This window comes from Prunus avium, chromosome 4 (assembly GCF_965620075.1).
Source record: "Prunus avium chromosome 4, drPruAviu1.hap1.1, whole genome shotgun sequence".
In the NCBI taxonomy this organism is placed as follows: Eukaryota; Viridiplantae; Streptophyta; class Magnoliopsida; order Rosales; family Rosaceae; genus Prunus; species Prunus avium.
The window spans coordinates 11,622,822-11,644,863 of record NC_142287.1 but is presented as its reverse complement, the minus strand read 5'-3'; the positions used below and the strand labels follow the sequence as shown (position 1 = coordinate 11,644,863).

Here is a 22,042-nt window from a genome sequence, read left to right as displayed (position 1 = left end):
GGATGACCTAGCAAGAGCTCTTGAAGAGCTCCTAACAGGAGTCATTTGTCCGGAACTCCTGGTTCGCACCCTGCAAAAATTCTCGAGTTAAGAAATCAGGGAGCGCATTAGTTTCACCTTTAATAAATTCAATATCAAAATCGAAAGCAGAAAGTATTCCTTGCCATCTTGCGAAAATTTGTTTTGATGCTAAATTTTTTACATCTTTAAACAGAATGTCTTTTGCAGCCTTGCAATCCACTCTTATTGATCACTCTCGAATTCAGAAACAGCATGGACTATGGCTAGCATCTCTTTCTTAACAGTAGAATAATTCTTTTGAGCTGGTTTCCAAACTCTAGAAGTGAATCTAACCAATTGTTCTGAATTATTGACCTTCTGTTTTAGGATTCCTCCATACCCGATTTCTGAAGCATCTGTTTCTACTATTTTAAAGGCTTCGGGGTTGGCTAAGGCTAAGCAAGGAAGTTCTCTGACTTTAATTTTCAACCTCCTCACCGCTTTAGTGTGTTCTTTTGACCAGGGAATTGGGTTCTTTTTTTTCAACCTTTGGTATAACAATTTTGAATCTTGAGCCAAATCTTTATAAAAATCTTTTATATAATTAAGACTTCCTAAGAACCTTTGTAACTGTTGCTTGTCCCTTATCTCATCAGGGAACTTTTCAGCAAAGGATATTGCTCGATCAATAGGAACTATCAGTCCCTTATTAATATTGTGTCCCAAAAAACGAATTTTTGAAGAAAGTAATTTCATTTTCTTTGCCGAAACCACTAACCCTGCATGCTTCACAACTTTCGAGAAGATATTCAGATGTTTAAAGTGTTGTTCTAAAGAATTAGAATAAACCAAAACATCATCAATATAAACAATGGTGAAGGCTGTGTAAGGATTAAATATATCATTCATAATATTTTGAAATTCAGAGGGAGCATTTTTCAATCCAAACGGTAAAACATTCCGTTAGTAATGTCCAAAGGGGACATTAAAGGCTGTTTTGTACCTGTCTTTTTCTGCAATTTGGATTTGCCAATATCCCGATTTCGTATCAAATTTAGAAAAAATTACTGCCTTATTCAATCTATCCAAAAGGTCCTTTTTATTAGGAATTGGATATCTAACCCATTTTAAGGCTTTATTAAGAGGTTTGTAGTTTATCACCAATCTAGGTACCCCTCTTTCTAATTATGCTGCGTTTTCTACGTAGAAGGCAGAACAGCTCCAAGGAGATGAGCTTTTCCTAATTAACTTTTTTCTTAATAAATCTTGAATTTCAGATTTACAAATTTCCATTAGCCTAGCATTCATTTGAATTGGCCTAGCTTTGGTTGGGATTTTCTTTTCATCAAAATCAGGCTCATACGGCAATTCTACTATGTGTTTTTCCCTATTCCGAAAAGAATTGGGTATTTCAGCACAAACTTGACTTTCAAACATCTTTTTGACTTCCTCTATTTTTTCTTTAGATTATTATAAATAAACCCAATCCTAGACATGTATTTATAAAAAAAACCCAAACACTATTTAAACATAGAAACACACCCAAAATCAACCTCAAAATCAACAATTGTATATTTTTTGGGTGTGTTTATAAATGGGTTTTGAGTGTGTGTAACGATGGGTTTTGGGTGTGTTTATAAAGCGTTTTAGGAGTTGGGTTTTTTTATAATTTCAGCCCCCATTTTGGGTGTTTTAGTGAAACTCCCTTTTTTCTTTTACCTTATTGTGTTGCAGTCGTTCTTCTATTCTTTTGTACTGCAATTCTTCTTTCAGGTGATATAGATAATTCTCTTTCTTCTTTATCTTTTCTTGAATTTCATTAATATACTTATGCTTGGGTGGTTGAGAAAACCTAAAAATTATAGGTTGACCCTCTACCTCAGTTCTTATTCCCTCTTCAGAAACAGAGAAAGGATAATGCATATTAATGGGGATTATTTGGTCCTGTTCTAGCTAACAAGATATAACTTTCCAAAGCTTCTCTCTTCTTTTCTGGATCCTCTATTTTATCAATTAAGTCTACTATTAGACTTTCTTCTTTTGTTAAGACACATATTCTCAGATCTTTAAATTGACAGGCGCACTCTTCCTTGCTACCTGAGCTAGTTTCAGTATCCGATTCAAACAATTCTTCGTTCTCTAGTTGGGCTAGTTCGTCATCACTATCTTGTTCAGAACCAGATGAATTAAGCATTATTTGGCAAAGTTTTTGCTTAAGGTCTTCACTAATGCTTAGGTTACTGATTTTATCCTTCATTTTGCACTCAGATTTATAATGTCCAACTTTTCCACACTCATAGCATGTTGGGACAGCTCCTTTCTTTTCTTTATTAGCCTTTTTACTAGTTTCTCCTGTGTATTTCCTTTTTCTGAAAGTTCTGTATGGTTTCTTAGGTTCAGACTTATATTTCTCGTATTTTTTAGTCTTACGCCCCCCAAATTTCTTTCCCTTCTTGTATGTTTTATGTGAATATGATTTTATTGGTCCAAAATCAAATTGTTCACAAAAGTCACCTAATTCTTTTTTGCCTAGGGCCTTTTGCTTATCAAGCTGTTTTCTTAATTTCATATATGTGCAAAGAGCTAATCCTTCTGCGCAGATTTCAGAGGACAATTCCCCATAGGTGTAAGACCCATAAGGAATGACACCACCATTTTTCTCTTTAATTCTATTCCTAACCTTTTCAGCGAATAGAAGTGGTAATCCTGAAAGAAATTTCTCTTTCCAAAAGTCAGCATTACAGTCTTGCCTAGTGAATACCTTAGAGTAAAACACGTCCTTATACCACCTAAAATGGGACAAGGTTGGACACTTAAGGTTCATTAAGAGTTCTCTAGACCTATCGTGCTGTAATTCTGTAGTTCCTACAAAATGTAGAGTAATTGTGTAAATTAGTGAATTTACCGCATCTTCCTGGTAAATGTTTTCACTTTTGATTAACCCAGTTACCGGATCCTGTACATTCTGCTGACCAATGGCCACCTGAGCGTTCAGGATTTGGGTTCTTGCTGAGTCGCTTAGGTGGAAATCCCACCATCCTTTTAATTGACCAACAAAGCCTGCGATGATAGCTTCAGCCACCCTCTTATCTCCATTTCCTTTGATCTTAGAGGCTGTAGTGTACATCATCATATGTTTCATTGCATTAATGATCTGATATTCTGTTAGACCATCAATATTCCATTCTACTATGGAGCTTCCGTCATACTGAGCGGAATTCCACATTCCATCTTCCTCAAACTGTAAATCTACTGGAGTGGGTCTGGGGTAGTAATTTCTTGTTTTAGCAGTTTGAGTGAATTTCTTTTCATTCGTTAACCTATTAATTTCAGGTTGTTCTTCTTTAAACATCGTTTCAAGGTCATCTATTTCTCCTTCAGTGAGAACCGACACTTGAGGACCTTTTCCTTTGTCTGACAATTTTACTTCTGATAATTTCTTTGCCAGGATGTCAACAAAATTTTCATCTTCTGACAATGTTCTTCCCATCTTAAAGTTTTTATTATCCAAAGAGGGAGGTGGTTTGAAGAACACTTGACCACTCATTTCCTTGGTCCTCTTAGTTTCTGAGGGACCGGGGTCGGATTTCTGTTCCTTTGCAGAAACAGACGTTTCAATCCTAGTGACTTGCTTTCCTAGAGACTGCAGAAACAGGTTGGTGTAATTATTCTGCTGAATAACTGCGCCTATATCCTCTTTACTAGCTGTGCGAAAATTATTGGCGCTATCATCAAGGAAAGTGGTTTCTTTTTAGGGAGCAGCTATCATATCTTTCTGCTTAATTACCATCTCGGGTGGATGTACGGCTTTTACTGACTTCCCATCTTTGGAAGTGTAAGTCGAGAACGGGCTTCCTATCATTTCTATATGACTCCTATATTCAGGAGTGGCATATTTCTGATTACACCAATCTAACCACGTAAAGAAGAAACAATTGAATTTCTTTTCTTTCATAAAGGCGGTATGGGCTTTCCAGAGATGATCTTGCCTATGCTCCTGAAAGGCTGTTTCAAACCAGATTCTTTTATTAATATTTTCAATACTCAGATAATTCCTTTTTATCTTTTCGTGTTCTATTTCAAAGGATTTTAACATATTTATTTCAAACTCTACATCCGAGAAGATAGGCTCGGGTTGAGGTGGATTTCTCCTAATTCCTAGGTTTGGAAGGGTTTGTTCAAACCTGTAGGCTGGCCTTTGTATCTGTTCCTGGGTTCTCCTAAGACCTGCCAAGATCATTCTGTCATGGTCTATATCGTAAGCTATATCAGAGGAGGTACTCGATCTATGTGGTTCTAGGTTGGATCTAGAGGGTGCTAGATCAATCCTAGAGGTACTCGACCTATGTGGTTCTAGGTTAGATCCAGAGGGTGCTAGATCAATCCTAGTTTTTCTAGCGTTGGAGAATTGTATTTCTACCTCTCAATCAGCGAATTGGGAGATCCGAGTAGGTTCTTGATTTTCAAGGGGCTTCTTTGGGACTACCTCATCCAAAATCCACTTTTCTGGTAGGGTTATATCACTCCACTTTATCATTTTTGGGACTGCTATGTTTGATTTTTCAAGGTTGGTTTGGAACAAGGTAGTTTCACCTTTACTGTCTAAATCTTTAGCTTTGGGATAGACAGTGTTCATAACCTTATATGAAACCCTATAAATGATCGCTAGATTTTGGGATCCTGGGTCCATATTATAACCCTGAGTTTGAATATTCAATGTTAAAGCTTTTAAGATATTTACGTCGGAAAGTGCAACAGAAAAGTTTGGGAAACAGTTAAAGTATATCGGACCTTCCCCTAAGGTTGACTCAACTATTCCTAACAAGGAATCCGTGAACTTTCTATGTCTTCCATCTCTTACACAAAGCAAGATTGAACTGGGCAATCCTGTTCTGGTAAGTGGTTTCACCGCTACCTGCACCAATCCTATGTGCAAATAGTTATAATTTCTATCCAGATGCTGGTCGATTTGACTCTGGGTGAATAGCTGAAAACTATCATTTTTATCAATGACAGATATAGTTTTTTCAACAGTTTTTATTGCGTAATCAGATCTGAACTTGAAAGATCCTTTATAGTATATATCAGTGATGGGTACTCTGGGTATATCCCAGTTGCACAACTCCTTTTCTACGTCTCGTATGATTATTTCTTGAGAGTTTTTAACTCTTAGGGTTCTATGGCTAGAACTGTTACTAGAGCTTGCTTCTCCAGAAGAACGGATAGACAAGATTCTCCTAAGGCTTGCCATTTTAATATTCTAGGTTTTATGCTTTCCTTCTGTTCTCCTCCTAATTCAAGGTTGCTAGTCCCTGCCTAGGTCTCTCAGCGCCTTAGATTACCGGGCAACGGCTAACGAGCCTATCTGACAGCTAGACAACTCGATGACTAGTGAGTAAAGGAAACTTGACAGAAAAACCAGAAGATTAAACCAACAACTTAGTTCGAACCTTAAACTTAACAACTCTTCTAGGGACTTTTGGCTCTGATACCAGGTACTGGCCCAGACTCTTAAGAGCAAAATTTTTCTCAATCAATTTTAAGCTTTCGTGTGGAAGGTAGTGTAGAGACGTAGAGAATAAACATGATTATTATGAGGAATTCAAACATACAAAGCCAAAACCAAGGATAATAATATAGAGAAATTAAATCCGATATCAAACGTAGTATCATTAATATTTAACAAACTTACATAGAAATAGGGAAAGTAGTAGTGCTTAACAGAAGCTTCGCAGAAGCAGCACTTGAAAACACTCAAAAACACTCAAAACACAAAGTTTATTTTCTGCTTGAGAGGCGATCTTTTTCGGTGCTTCACAGAGGAGGAGAAGCGCTTCATTTAAAGCCTCCTGGCTGTTGACGTGTCAATTACAGGCAGAAGATCACAAAGCAGCCTACAGTAGAGCGGCATCTTCACTTTAATGATTCTGTCTAAACTTTCACGCAAACGGCCAAAAAAGGAAAAAGGCAGACTCTTACAAAAGGCAAATAAAAACAAAGTAAAAGCAGGAGCATCTTGCTTTTACCAGAAAAAAACGTAAAAGTAACAGGCTTTATAAAAATACAGTAAACACAAATTGTCTTCTTATCAGACATAATATTACTTAGGCCCACCATAAAGATCCGAATGGAGATCCGGATGAAAGTGGTCAAGCATGTCTTCATTAGCAAAAGGGTCCACCTCATCTTCAGGTTGAGTGGCGGAAGCTGATGCCATCGACTCGTCATCTAAATCTAGGATCTCGAGGACCTTCTTTTTCAAATATTCTTTTGATGAAGAAGAGCCTGGCTGATCTATCAGCATCTGTAGCCTTTGTGAAACACTTAGACTGGCAGAAGAAGTGGGATAAGAATAGGATCAAAAGAGGGAATAATTGCTGGGGTAATCTTGACAGGAACTAAATGGTCTCCTGTGAATTTGTCCCACCAACGAATTAAGATACTTCGGACTAAGTTAGGAATATAGGTCCATTCCTCATCAATGTCTTCCGAGATAACATATTCCCATTTTAATATCCAAGGTAGTTCATACATTATCATGAACCACATGAACAAAGTCCTCTGATCAGGATGATTCTTATTCCATTTACAAAATTTCATTTGAAAAGACTCCTTAATTTCAGGAGGAAGGTATTCCATAGTAGGACCCCAGATAAGGAAAAAGCTCTTGAACCAATTTGGGAGTTCTTTCAGAGCCCGAAGCTTAAATTGGATGAACCAAGTATGAGAATAGTTTTGATTTTGAAAACATAAGACATATTCCCATGCTTTTTTATAATCCCAGAAATTATATGAATATGGCCTAATTTCAGGATGGATAAATCTTTTAGCCCTTTCAGGGCTAGGACCCCATTCTTCCAAGGAAATAACATTTAGAATTTGGATTTTGGAAAAGGCTATTGTGTTGGTATTTTCACCTCTATGACGATGAACTATATTAACAGATTTAGTTTCAATTAGGAGAGTTTCATAGAATAGGCGGGGCTTATTTAAGGGAGGAAGGTTATCCCTTAAATATTTTTCAGCTAGAAAATTCGGATGTTTGTCCATATCATTCATTTCAATAATTGCTACAGACATATTCATATACTCACGGAATGGATTTTCAGCAATCTGCTTCTCCTTACCCTTATTATATGGAGAAGAAGTCATCAAGGGCTTTGGATCAGACGGGGAAGACCTAGCAAGAGCTCCTGAAGAGCTCCTACTTGGAGTCATTTGTCCGGAACTCCTGGTTCGCACCCTGCAAAAATTCTCGAGTTAAGAAATCAGGGAGCGCATTAGTTTCACCTTTAATGAATTCAATATCAAAATCGAAAGCAGAAAGTATTCCTTGCCATCTTGCGAAAATTTGTTTTGATGCTAAATTTTTTACATCTTTAAACAGAATGTCTTTTGCAGCCTTGCAATCCACTCTTATCAAGAATTTTTTATTTAAAAGATCACTCTCGAATTTTGAAACAACATGGACTATGGCTAGCATTTCTTTCTTAACAGTAGAATAATTCTTTTGAGCCGGTTTCCACACTCCAGAAGTGAATCTAACCAGTTGTTCTGAATTATTGACCTTCTGTTTTAGGATTCCTCCATACCCGATTTCTGAAGCATCTGTTTCTACTATTTTAAAGGCTTCGGGGTTGGCTAAGGCTAAGCAAGGAAGTTCTTTGACTTTAATTTTCAACCTTCTTACCGCTTTAGTGTGTTCTTCTTACCAGGGAGTTGGGTTCTTTTTCAACCTTTGGTATAACAATTTTGAATCTTGAGCGAAATCTTTATAAAAATCCTTTATATAATTAAGACTTCCTAAGAACCTTTGTAACTGTTGCTTGTCCCTTATCTCATCAGGGAACTTTTCAGCAAAGGATATTGCTCGATCAATAGGAACTATCAGTCCCTTATTAATATTGTCCCAAAAAACGAATTTTTGAAGAAAATAATTTCATTTTCTTTGCCGAGACCACTAATCCTGCATGCTTCACAACTTTCAAGAAGATATTCAGATGTTTAAAGTGTGGTTCTAAAGAATTAGAATAAACCAAAACATCATCAATATATGAAGGCTGTGTAAGGATTAAATATATCATTCATAATATTTTGAAACTCAGAGGGAGCATTTTTCAGTCCAAATGGTAAAACATTCCATTCGTAATGTCCGAAGGGGACATTAAAGGCTGTTTTGTACCTGTCTTTTTCTGCAATTTGAATTTGCCAACATCCCGATTTCATATCAAATTTAGGAAAAATTACTGCCTTATTCAATCTATCCAAAAGGTCCTTTTTATTAGGAATTGGATATCTAACCCATTTTAAGGCTTTATTAAGAGGTTTGTAGTTTATCACCAATCTAGGTACCCCTCTTTCTAATTCTGCTGCGTTTTCTACATAGAAGGCAGAACAGCTCTAGGGAGATGAGCTTTTCCTAATTAACTTTTTTCCTAATAAATCTTGAATTTCAGATTTACAAATTTCCATTAGCCTAGCATTCATTTGAATTGGCCTAGCTTTGGTTGGGATTTTCTTTTCATCAAAATCAGGCTCATACGGCAATTCTACTATGTGTTTTTTCCTATTCCAAAAAGCATTGGGTATATCAGCGCAAACTTGATTTTCAAACATCTTTTGGACTTCCTCTATTTTTTCTTTTGCCCTATTGTCTTGCAGTTGTTCCTCTATTCTTTTGTACTGCAATTCTTCTTTCAGGTGATATAGATAGTTCTCTTTCTTCTTTATCTTTTCTTGAATTTCATTAATATACTTATGCTTGGGTGGTTGAGAAAACCTAAAAACTATAGGTTGACCCTCTACCTCAGTTCTTATTCCCTCTTCAGAAACAGAGAAAGGATAAAGTATATTAATGAAAGGGGTTCCTAATATCAGGGACTGGTTTAATCCTTTCACCAAGACAAAAGGGGTTTCAAAGCAAATTCCCTGATTAAGTACAGCAGCGTTAGATAATTTAAATTGAATCCCCATCCTTTGACTGTTGACTGCTGTGTGTAGGACTTGGGTAGTTTTTTGAAAATACCTTGTTGGTACTACACCTTCATTTATACAATTAAGATCGGCTCCAGTGTCTATCAGCCCTTCAACGGTAAACTTGTAGGTTTTATTAATAACAATAGTTATCATTGCATACCATTTCTGTGATATCACCTTATCTATGCTATTAATGAATCTCATAGTATTAACTTGTTCTTCCTGTAGGGCTTCTCTTGTTACAGATTCTATTTTTTCTTGAAATTCCTCCATTAGATTTTCGAATTCTAATTGCTCAGATTTTTCTTCTGTATCTTTTTCTGAAAAAGGACGATAGAGTTCTAAAATTCTAACCCTATTTTTTAACTCTCTAAGTTCTTCTTTCACATCATGGACTTCGCACTGAAGGTCGCTGAGCGTAGGTTCTTTTTTATGAATTTTATCATTCATCCTGTTTACTATAGTTTTAAAACTATAGGTTTCAACTGGTTGTCTTACATTAGTTATGGCCGGTTGGGGATTATTTGGTCCGGTTCTAGCTAACGAGATATAACTTTCCAAAGCTTCTCTCTTCTTTTCTGGATCCTCTATTTTATCAATTAAGTCTACTATTAAACTTTCTTCTTTTGTTAAGACACATATTCTCATATCTTTCAATTGACAGGCGCATTCTTCCTCGCTACCTGAGCTAGTTTCAGTATTCGATTCAAACAATTCTTCATTCTCTAGTTGGGCTAGTTCGTCATCACTATCTTGTTCAGAACCAGATGAATTAAGCATTATTTGGCAAAGTTGCTGCTTAAGGTCTTCACTAATGCTTAGGTTACTGATTTTATCCTTTATTTTGCACTCAGATTTATAATGTCCGGCTTTTCCACACTTATAGCATGTTGGGACAGCTCCTTTCTTTCCTTTACTAGCCTTTTTGCTAGTTTCTCCTGTGTATTTTCTTTTTCTGAAAGTTCTGTATGGCTTCTTAGGTTCAGACTTATATTTCTCGTATTTTTAGGTCTTACGCCCCCCAAATTTCTTTCCCTTCTTGTATGTTTTATGTGAATATGATTTTATTGGTTCAAAACCAAATTGTTCACATATATATATATATATATATATATATATATATATATATATATATATATGTATGTATTATACCCATGTATATATTATAATATACATATATACACCTATATACACATATATTATATATGTATAATGTATGTATATATATATTATACATATATACATGGGTATAATACATATATATATATATATATGTATTTTATAATATATATACATGTATATACATGTATGTGTATATATATATATATATATATATATATATATATATATATATATATATGTTTATATTATTTATAATATACATATATACATGTATATACACATACATGTCACATATATTATAAAATACATATGTACACATACATAATATATGTATTTATACATATATACATATACATAGATAGTTTTGAAAAAATAAAAAAATTTAGTCCTAGTCCAAGCGTACACCAAACGCAGGATAAGTATTATCCAACTTAGACCAAGCCACGACAGTCCCTAAGCATAGTCCATGCCAAGACAATCCTGTGTACCAAACGAGCCCCACGTGACCTCCATTAATGTTTGTTGGCACTTTAGGGGTTTTCAAGGACTATTTTCGTCAAAGTCGATTTTGCTTTGCGGATTTCACGGAGCTACTTTTTCAAAAGCATCTAGAGAACCTCACAATTTTCTGTGGTTAATTTGAGATTCACCGGATCTAACTATTTCTCTAATTTGTGTATAAATATGTTACTAACGAAATTTTCTTTGTAGAATACATCCAGTTTTCTCCAGTTTTCTCCATATCTAGTGATGCAATATCCATTTGTTTTTCCTATCAGTGAGCACTCGATGTGCTTGAGAAGCAAGACTATCTCTGATCATCCATTTAGGAAGCGAGACTATCCATGATCACGTTTCAGCGATGTCGGTGAACTGTAAGGACTACCACATGCTCTGATCTCCTGAAGTTCTTCTAAGCTAGGAGAAATGAGAGTTTGTTGTCTGTTACCTCACTAGTTTCCTTCCCTGATTTCTTATCTACCTTGCAATGAATATCAAAATTCTTCGTATCTTTTTTTTTCTTTTTATAACTCTCTATTCATAAGGGATTTTGTTTCTTCAGATCCACCATCAGAAGAACAAATCCATGTAGTGAACCTAACACTGAGGGTATTTTTTTGACAGAGATAGAAGAATTGTGATTTTTATTTTGCAGGATATAACTGGATCATCAAGCATTGCATTAGATTTGCTGAGCCGATACGAGCTTGAATGATATTTGAGCAAAGTTTCTCCCACCTAAGGATGTAAGAAACACTTGTGTTATTTCATGTTTTTACTCTTATTTTGATATTTTATACGACATCCTTAAAGGTAACCAAATGGGGAGATAAGGCTATTCCAGAAGAACGCCATGCAAAGGACCATTCCAGAAGAATGACTTGCATTATAGATCGTTCCAGAAGAACAACTTATATTATGACCATTCCAGAAGAATGGCTTGTATCATTCTGATATGAATTCATGAATTCATGAATTATTAATGCAAATTTCACTGATTGCAAGTTGGATACATTAATGATACATTGCATAGATTAAAGTCCCATAAGAACAGAACATGGGTATAGCAGTGATCAATATGATGCATGCCTATTGCGTAGCAAATGATATGGATTGAAGTCCCGGAAGGACAATCCTTTAACATGTCAATATTAATACGATGCACGCTTAATGAGCAGCAAATTATATGGTTTAAAGTCCCAGAAGGAAAATTAATTGACATGCATGTATTAATCTGTGGCATGCCTGCAGCATGACAGATATATGGGTTCTAAATGTTCCAACTCTGTAAATGGAGACTATACAGGCCCTACGGTAAAATAACGCTCCATTGGAGGTTATGATCCACATTCTCACATAATTCATCATATAAGAGATGCATGTTTGGAAAGAGACAATAAAAGCCCCCTGAAGTGGCTTGGGTACCCAAAAGAATGCTTATAATTGATGCATGCGCATGCACATGAGAATGGTGGGATCACGAATTGATGAATGACAATTTTTGGTTTTGGAGTAGCTACTCAAATCATCAATGGGCTGTGTTAATTGGAACCACGTTCTATTATCAAATGTCGACAATATCATTGGCCAAAATGGAAAGAGGCAATTCCATTATAGATGAGAATGAACGTGAAAAATAAAAACAAACCCATAGTACGAACCCCGAATGATATTAATCCTGAAAATTTTACTTGGGTGTTCGGAATAAAGAGAAATATACTCACTTTATATGACATAATGTTTCTGGTAGAAACAAGGAATGTTGGGGTTCTCCAGACTTATGGATGCAATCATGCTTTCTTATTGCACATTTATGGAGACCAACATGTTATCTTTAAGGGTTATTAAATGCACGGAACATCGCCAGAAGCGATTCCCTAAAAATGTACATGCAGAACAAATAGCTGGATATACAGCTATACAATGTGTCATGAAGTGTAATCCCTTAAGTAAAATCCCTGAAGCATTGAAATTGCATGAAGCAAGTCTCTGAAGGACATGTGCCTGAAGCACAAATTTTGTACTCAATAGTAATATGTATAAATTGTCTCATTGAGTACATTAATTATGATATGATTGCAACACATTACAACTCCTGAAGAGTTGATAATTGATCAAAACTCCAGAAGAGTTAATACTTGGTTAAAACTCCTGAAGAGTTCAAGAAATATTTGTCTTGGCATGAAGATCGAGCATTATGCCAACGAGATTCTTGCTAATACTAAGAAGGTTTTGAAGCATTTTTATGTGAATTATTTGTTGGGCACTTAAAAGGATTTTTCGGAAGTATACTGGACCGAACATTGTATTTTCCAGATAAAGCTCAGCTCCATCGCCGTCACTTTCGGATGATGTAAGGCATATTTAATGATATCTATGCATAAAACCATATATGGGCATATTCTTTTCAAGTGAACTTACAAATAGCCCAAGTTTTGTTGGATACGCAGACTCTGGAAATTTCTATGATTTACATAAAGATAGCCCACTAGAAATATATTTGCTTACTCAACTACATAAATTGTTGATGGCTACATCATTCAGTCAGTTCGAAAGATCTTCCCTTTGGAAAGATATTTATAAAGATATCAAGGGGAGATATTCTTCAGGGGGAGCATCCAACAATATTACAAGATTGACTCACAGAAGCAGTGTCAACTATGACATTTAGAAAGATGATCAACAGTATGGCTTAAAGATATTTTGCCAAGCATCAAGGGGAGCGTGCTTTCAATAAAGATCTTCGCATATTGTACACTTTTTCCTTCGTCTAGGGTTTTATTCCATTGAGTTTTTCTTGGCAAGGTTTTAACAAGGCAGTGTCGCACGCATGTCAGTATACACAGAATTTTATGTTACATATGGTTATGCACTCTTTTTCCCTTCGACCAGTTTTTGTCCCACTGAGTTTTACTGGCAAGGTTTTTAACGAGGCATATTCCATACATTGTGGTCTCCAAAGGGGAGTGTCGTAAAATGATGAGAATGAAGCCCACATGTTGGAAGGAAATTTCCTTACACCTTCCTGAAGCCTCCCTTCTCTGGTAACTAAGGCTTTGCCTATAAAAGGGTTCACCATTCCTTTGTAATACAGATTGAATAAGATTTGAGATATAAAAATTGATCATATATTCTCTCTGCCTCTAAATTCTCTCCACAATCTCTTTAGTTTTATAACATTTCTCAATCTTTCATTTAACTTAGGTTTTTTCATATATTTATTTATATGTATGTGAGCCCGTGGCCTGGGCTTTTATGGGCGGGCCGGGCCGAGCTTTCTTGAGCTCAAATGGACTGGGCCTATAGACCGAACCGGACTTTAGACACTTAAGCCCAAGCCCAACCCACTCAACAATGGGCCGGGCCGAACCATAGTCCATAACAGGCCGAGTTGGGCTTTTTCTCGATGGGCCGGGTGGGCCCCCATCGGCCATGGGCTCGCGGGCCTAATGATGACCCCTACACCATTCTCCTTTTTAAATTTCTTTTTATATATTCATATGTTTAACTAATTAAAAGAAATAAAAAAAAAAGGGTAAAAATTCCAATCAGCACACAACAAAGGCTAGTTTGAGTTTAAACTTAAAGAGTAACCAATAGATACATACACCGAACAAAATCATTATCTTGACATGTCGAGGGTCTAAAAAGGACGGACATTACGTGCATCACATGGCTTTTGGAGGACAGGTGTCGTTAATACAAGTGGAAGAAAACGAGAAGATAGAATTTGGGATGGGTAGATGATTCAGACTTGACATGGCACTCTTGCCGAGTAGGCATGGCATAGGCATGGGTACAACAAAATAATACGAGGATTTGAGTTTCGTGCCAAAACGAAAGGCATCTTCTGATTTGACACTGACAACTGACAGGCCCCTCTCACTCTCTCTCTCCTTCTATCTCTCTGAGAAACGAGAACCCAGAAACGAACATAGAAATTGGCACCATTTTGGTTGGTCTTGTTGAAATGCATCAATGGATGAGGAAATCAGGGACGATTGTCAACCATTTCAAATCTCTGCTCTTGGTTACCAACAATCTCAGCTCTTGGAGGAGTTACTCGTTTGTTAAGAGATGTCAATTTGCTGCTTCATTTGCTCACAATCTCCCAGTCGCTGATGGAGATTTCATCAATTCATCAACCCATTTCTGCTCCCGTCGCTTTGAATCCGTGAAAGCAGAAAAGATGGCGAATAATGTTGATGACAATCAGGTATTGTTAAAACCCCAACGCTCAACTCAATTTCAGCTTCCTATATAACTTTGGAGCCTGCAAATGTGTCTTGCGTTTTATTTTCTTTAAATTATTGTAAGTGCTCAATAATTGGTTGGTTAATCATAGAATAGAACCTTAGTTTTGCATAATCCACACACATTACTCTTTCAGTTTGAGTAGGCTTCTACTGTTTGTAATTATAAACACTGAAGCGTTCTCCTTGTGCTAAAATGCCGCACTGATTCACTGGTATTAGTTTTTTTTTTTTTCCGATTTTTATTGGATAATTTGACCCCTTTCCCAATTTTTTGCAAATTTGGTTTCTACAGTTTTTCAGTATGTGTGCATAAGATGCAGCTTTCGCACCTCTGGTTTTTCTTACCGAAGCCAAGTTTTCTGTAAAACATAAGCAATTTCATTGAATAAGTTGCAGCAAATTCAAACTCCTGAACACTCCATCCAGCAAATTCAAAATTAAGGGCTTTTTTAAACCAAATTATATTTTCCTCTCATTTATTTCGTTGCCTTGGCATTTGATTGCCATCACTTTGCGAACATTGCAACCTCAACTTTAATGCGTACTGCAGAGAACTATAAGCAAGCACCTAAGTTTAATACAAACTAGGTAAAACTAAACATGCACCTTGCAATTTTTTCTCGTTTCTCTGACAAAAAGGTATCACAGCATATGGAAAGAATACTCCAAAAGGTCACTTGATCTGTTGTATACAACAATAAAATAGTTTGCTATTGTACCTCCCTGGTGATGACTTTTGGTTTTGTTACTTCTCAGAGATTTACTGCTGCACTTTAGGACCAGTTGAGGTGCTATAGGTATCTTGAATGAATTAGAAGATGAGACACTCTTCCATAATTTCTTGAATTTGCTTCAGAGAGGACCCTTGAGCTTTCACAGCGCACATATACACATATACTTGCTAAAGATCTCTTTTTATGACAGGCTTTAGAGCTTCCAGAAGGAAAGGTCAAATTCACTCCTAAATTGAGGTTCATATCTGAGACGGCTGATGAGCGGGAATGCTGCTATCGGGTCCTTGATGAAAATGGAAACCGAATTTCATCCAGTAACTATGTAGAGGTATTGTACTCCCCCTCTGCCTTGCTTCCAATAAGGAGCTTTTGTGTTCTTCTTGATAAACATAAATAAAACCCGTAGGAACCTTATGACTTATGGGTTACCAATTTAAATAGGTCAGTAAAGAAGTCGCTATAAAAATGTACACCGACATGGTTACTCTCCAGACAATGGACACCATTTTCTATGAAGCACAAAGGCAAGGAAGAATTTCCTTCTATTTGACTGCAGTTGGAGAAGAGGCCATCAATATTGCATCTGCTGCCGCACTCACAATTGACGACATTGTCTTTCCTCAGGTTTCTACCACATATATGCATCTAAGAACTTTCTTTACCATGTACATATGCCACACCTGCAATCCTGCTCATTAAGATTTTAATTCCTTTTGCCTTATCAGATGATTCAGTAGCTTTTCATGCGAGGGGTTGAGAATAATATGAGAGTTTTCTTTGGCATGCATGCAGTACAGGGAGGCTGGAGTGTTATTATGGCGTGGTTTCACTATACAAGAATTTGCAAACCAGTGTTTCAGTAACAAAGCTGATTATGGGAAAGGCAGGCAGATGCCAATCCATTACGGGTCTAACAAGCACAATTATGTCACTGTAGCCTCAACTGTGGCGTAAGATATAAATTTTTTATTATCCAGGATTATTTTTTTGGGGCTGAACGTTGTCAAGTGTTTCACTAACTCATAAAGATCACACACCACAAATAATTTATTTGGCTTTCCAGTACACAACTACCGCAAGCTGTTGGTGCTGCGTATTCCTTAAAGATGGAAAAACAAGATGCATGTGCAATTGCGTATGTTGGTGATGGTGGCACTAGCGAGGTAAAATACTACTGAACTTTAACCTAAAAACTGCCACCACCTCTCTCCCTTTTTAATATTCCTGAGGTGAAAATATTTGAACAAGTGGAACATGGTTATTATTTTTTGAATAGAAACATTATATTCAAAATAGGGTAACAAAACACGGCAGATGTGGGTAAGGGATCCACATGAGAATGCACAAAACAAGAGAAACTGAACAAAACACCAAAGGAACAGCTAAAGGCAAAAACAAGAAAATGCTGCACAAGCAAACATCAAATCACGGCCCCTAATAAGTCTCGCATAATAGATGAAACAGCCACATTTCTAAAACAAGAGTGATGGACGCCCACAAGGCCGCCCAGAACTTCACTCTTTCGCACAACTCACTTGCCCCTACACCTTTATAATCATCAAATATTCTCCTGTTGCGCTCCATCCATAAATTCCAGATCATAGCCTGCAACAAGCAAGCACATAGGACTTTAGCTTTCTTCCCTCTATCCAGAGCATCCATCTTGCACGATAGCAACTCGAAACAACCTTTAGGTGTAACCCAAACGACATTAACTTCCCCCAGCAACAACCACCACACCTTAAGAGCATTAGGGCAGTGGATGAACAGATGGTCCATAGTTTCACCATCAGACTTACAGAGAGCACACCAATGGGGAGATAAACAAATAAAGGGATGGTGCCTCTGCAGTAAGTCTCACGTGTTGACTCTCCCACGAGCAACCTGCCATAAAAGAATTTTAACCTTTGGTGTTGTCTTGGTCTTCCACATTTGAGAGTATGGAGAGAAATCCTCCTTGGACTCGTCCTTCTGAGTGAAGGGGCAAAACGAATGGCAAGAGAACAAACCTGAGTGATCAAGCTTCCACCTTCTTTTATCAAGTCTAGAGGGAACCAATCTAACACCATCCAGGATGTCCAGTAATATAATCACCTCATCAATCTCCCCCACAGTAAGATTCCTTCTCAAGTCGAGATTCCAATTATGAGGGTACACTCCAGTACTCACAGAGGAGGAAATGCTGGACTGTTTCTTCCTAGAGAGAGAGAAAAGTCTAGGGAAAACCTCTTTGAGCACACCTCCCCTGCACCAATCATCTTCCCAAAATCTCACACTATCCCCGCTGCCCACTACGAAAACACAACCTTTAAGGAAAAGGGTATACCCTCTGGAGATGTCCTTCCACGGTTTATGGCATGAGCCACAGGACACAAAGTTTGCGTCCCATCCGTTATAACTCATCCCATAAATACTCTTAATTACCCTATGCCAAAGAGAATTCGGTTCATTTGTGAAACGCCATAGCCACTTGGCACATAAGGCTGCATTCCTGGCTTTCAAAGGAGTCACCCCCAAGCCACCCTTAGTTTTTGAACTACCCACCACCTCCCAGTTCACCAAATGTCTTTTTTTCCCATCATCCATACCTTCCCACAAGAAGTCTCTCATTAACTTCTCCACAGTTTGCACCACTCGGGTCGGCATCTTGAATAAAGACAAGTAATAGATAGGGATACTACTTAAAACCGCCTGACTCAGAGTAAGCTGACCACCTTTGGATAAACACGCCTTTTTCCATTTTTGCAACCTTTTTTCCACCTTTTCCACCACCGGATTCCAAATACTAAGGGCTCTAGGATTCCCGCCAAGAGGAAGACCCAGATACGACATCGGCCAAACCCCCACTTCGCAACCCCAATCTTCAGCCAACCTGGACAGCTCCCTGTCGTTATAGTTGACGTCAACTAATGAACATTTTGGTTTATTGATCTTCATCCCTGATGCAAAACAGAATAAGTCCAGCATCTCGAGTAAATTATGCCAGTATTCCAGCTTGTCCCCAATAAGAAATATAGTGTCGTCTGCGAATTGGAGGTGAGACACCTCCACCCTCTCATGGCCAACTACGAGACCATGGAACACGTCCAGTTCTTGAGATTTCTCTATGAACCTACTTAGAGCGTCAATCACCAAGGTGAAAAGGAAAGGGGAAAGAGGATCCTCCTGCCTCAAACCTCTAGAAGCTTTGAACAGTGGAACATGGTTATTAAGTCCTCCTATGTTTCTGTTATTGAAATATCATAGTATTTGAATATATGTATCGTATTGATACCAAACTAAACATCATTGCAATATAGTTGTAAATCCACTTTAGTAACGACTTAGTGTATTTTGCAATAACCCCAGTCGGAGTCTAGTTAGAGAGGGGATGAATTCTTTCTGGAGAGATGATAAAACAAAATGGAATGTTTGCAATTCACAGTGATGGGCATCACTTTAATTTAGAGGTCATTGGTTTTGGTTATTTTGTTTCTAATATATCAAATAATGTTAGGGTGATTTCCATGCTGCTTTGAATTTTGCGGCTGTTACGGAGGCTCCAGTTATATTTTTCTGTCGGAACAATGGATGGGCCATCAGTACACCTACTTCAGACCAGTTTCGGAGTATTCTTCCTCTCTGCTTGTTCATGCTTGTACTTGTTTTTGATATTTGTATCACAACAAGCCTCTTGATGACTAGAAGCAAGTAATGTTTTTATCCTTATTTTTGGGTGGGGGATTTTGGGGTTTCTTCTATTTTCAGGTGATGGTGTTGTTGTCAAAGGTCGGGCTTATGGAGTTCGAAGCATCCGAGTAGATGGTAATGATGCACTTGCCGTGTATAGTGCAGTTCATGCAGCACGTGACATGGCTATCAGAGAACAGAGACCAATCTTAATTGAGGTAAAAAAAAGGGATTCTTGTTTGATTTCTGGTCTTGTGAGGCATATTGTTGAAACGTAGATTCTTTAACTTCTGATTTTTTCCATTGGCAGGCATTAACGTATCGAGTGGGACACCATTCCACGTCAGATGATTCGACCAAGTATCGTCCAGTCGAAGAGATTGAATGGTGGAAAATGGAACGAGACCCTGTAACCCGATTTAGAAAATGGATGGAAAACAACAGTTGTTGGAGTGATAAGGCAGAATTAGAGGCTAGAAACAGTGCTAGAAAGCAGGTAAATCCTACTATCATGTCTGGAACAACTTGAAAAACAACAAACAATTAGAAATCAGAAACTCTTCTTCCATGCCTTAGTTCATCACTTTCTCTCCAGCTCAAAAACTATTAGTGATGCCGCAGTTGAGGCAGTGCCTCAAAGCAGGAGGAATGATGAGCTTTTTGCTAAAAGTCATGGGAGATTTTTTCCAATATTAAAATAAAGATTTTTTGGTTAAATATAATAAGACAGGAATTAGATGACCTCTTTGAAATAACACAATAGAATCCAGCACTTAGAGAATATTGACTTTTACATGGAGCTTGAGTTCGTTTTAAACAATCTTTGTGAGGTTCTTCATAAGTGAGAACCTTCCTTTTTGTATGAGAAAGTTGTTTCCCTGGGAACATTCCAGCTTCCCATTTTCTATTTTCTAACGTTTTTGCAAACTTACCTTCTTCAAAATTTCCAATTTTAGGAGCACAGAAGGTAATTATGCAAGTTCAAATTCTTTTTCGAAAGCTTTTTCCTCTAAAGCAGGCACAGTCCTGCCGAAATGATAAGTTGCCTAGCTCATTTATCTTTAATAGTATGGCCACGAAGAATTATATTCATTGGAAGATAGACTGATATAAATAATGAGAAATTTATATTGTTTTCCAGTAAATTTGTAAATGCAGTTTCAAGAATTGTTAAAAAACCTCAACAAAATAAATTTAGGGTACGGCACCTAAATTAACCGTTAGAAATTAGATGAAAGTTCATGCATGATCCATATGGTTAGGCCTACTTACACAGAATTCCTGTAAAAATAGAAAATTTTCATTCATTTGGAAGAAACTAAAACAGAAAGTATTTAAATCTTCCAATCCTTCAAAACTTGTTAAATTTGAACAGATTAGAGAATTGTTTATTTCGATTTAAGATCATTCCTTTGTGTTGCAGATATTACATGCAATCCAAGAAGCAGAGAAAGTTGACAAACCTCCACTTGCAGACATTTTCACAGATGTATATGATTCTCCCCCTTCCCATCTCTGTGAGCAGGAGAAATTGCTAAGAGAGGCGATTAAAAGACACCCTCAGGATTACCCATCTGATGTTCCTCTCTGAATTTATCCCATTATACATATATGTGCATACATCATACATGCATAAATTATTTAATTAAATAAAATATTGACTTTGACTTTGGCCTTAACTTTGTTTTCCATTGACTTTTAGTCTTGAATATGGATATGGTTGCTGAAATATACAGAAAGGGAAGAATATGTATGAAGATTACGTATGTGTAATTTGATAGAAAACTGAAAATATCTAATGAAAACTACGAGTTAATAGAAATACAAAATATTTATATTTACTGTTATGTATTATTTTTTGTTAAATTTTGGACAGATAATTGGACTGGGTTGGGGCCTTCGGAAAAGTTCATGGTGAATTTTTTTTGGGTCAAGGTTTCATTGTAGGTCAAAGGTTTTTTTGTTTTGTTTGGAGAGTGGGTTGGGGTGGGGATCTAGTCTTAAATTCTTTCGAGATGCAGATGTTAAATTCTTGGCTATATATATTTGCTGCAGATGTTAAATTCTTTTGAAGTTGAACATCGGGTCATAGGCTCTCGACCTTAGATTATGTATTAGTCTAGAGATCGAGTTTAGCATCAAGATTGAAGCTTTTGGGCAAATGCAGTAGCCTCATGAACAATACAAGTACACATAATTAGAGAGACAGCGAGGAGTGAGAAGGGGTGAAATTAGGGTTTCAGAAAATTGGAAATTGGAAAAGACGCAAAAATAGGTACGTTATTTAGAGAAATTAGGGTTTCAGAAAAAATAGGTACATTATTTAGAGAAAAAATAGGTTCACTTAAAAAAATTGTTTTTCAAAAAACAAACAATAAATAGATTATCAAATTATTTTTTAACATAATTAGAATGTACACTATTATTCATAAAACTATAATAAAATAGATTACTAGTCGTATAATTCATAAAAGAAAAACAACATAATTTTTTTATTAAATATACCAAAAAGTTAATCACCTATAGATTATTAATACGTTAATGTTGAATTTAATATTTAATTTCCAATAAGTTTCTAAATTAATTCCTACATTCATTACAACCATTTGGAGATCTTTCCAAATTCAACGTGTGTCATTAGTTACACCACCCATAACACATTAACTTATAAATAAGGGTAGTTTTGGAATCTGAAAAATACAATAAATTAGATTTTAAGTTATATTAGGTAACTTGCTTAGTTGGATCCTAGTCATCGGGTATTATTTGAAAAAATTAGGTATT

At 36.7% G+C, this 22,042-nt stretch overlaps 1 protein-coding gene across 1 annotated transcript; it reads left to right on the top strand.

The window, feature by feature from the left end:
- The first annotated feature begins 14,413 nt into the window (after positions 1 to 14,413).
- Positions 14,414 to 20,937, top strand: LOC110751189 (thiamine diphosphate-binding fold (THDP-binding) superfamily protein). The gene is made up of 9 exons (XM_021951623.2): positions 14,414 to 14,815; positions 15,780 to 15,917; positions 16,031 to 16,213; positions 16,382 to 16,539; positions 16,653 to 16,752; positions 19,086 to 19,197; positions 19,337 to 19,476; positions 19,569 to 19,754; positions 20,682 to 20,937. Exons 1-9 carry the CDS (start codon positions 14,570 to 14,572, stop codon positions 20,847 to 20,849), a joined length of 1,431 nt encoding a protein of 476 aa, XP_021807315.1. The 5' UTR covers positions 14,414 to 14,569; the 3' UTR covers positions 20,850 to 20,937.
- The last annotated feature ends 1,105 nt before the right edge of the window (positions 20,938 to 22,042 follow it).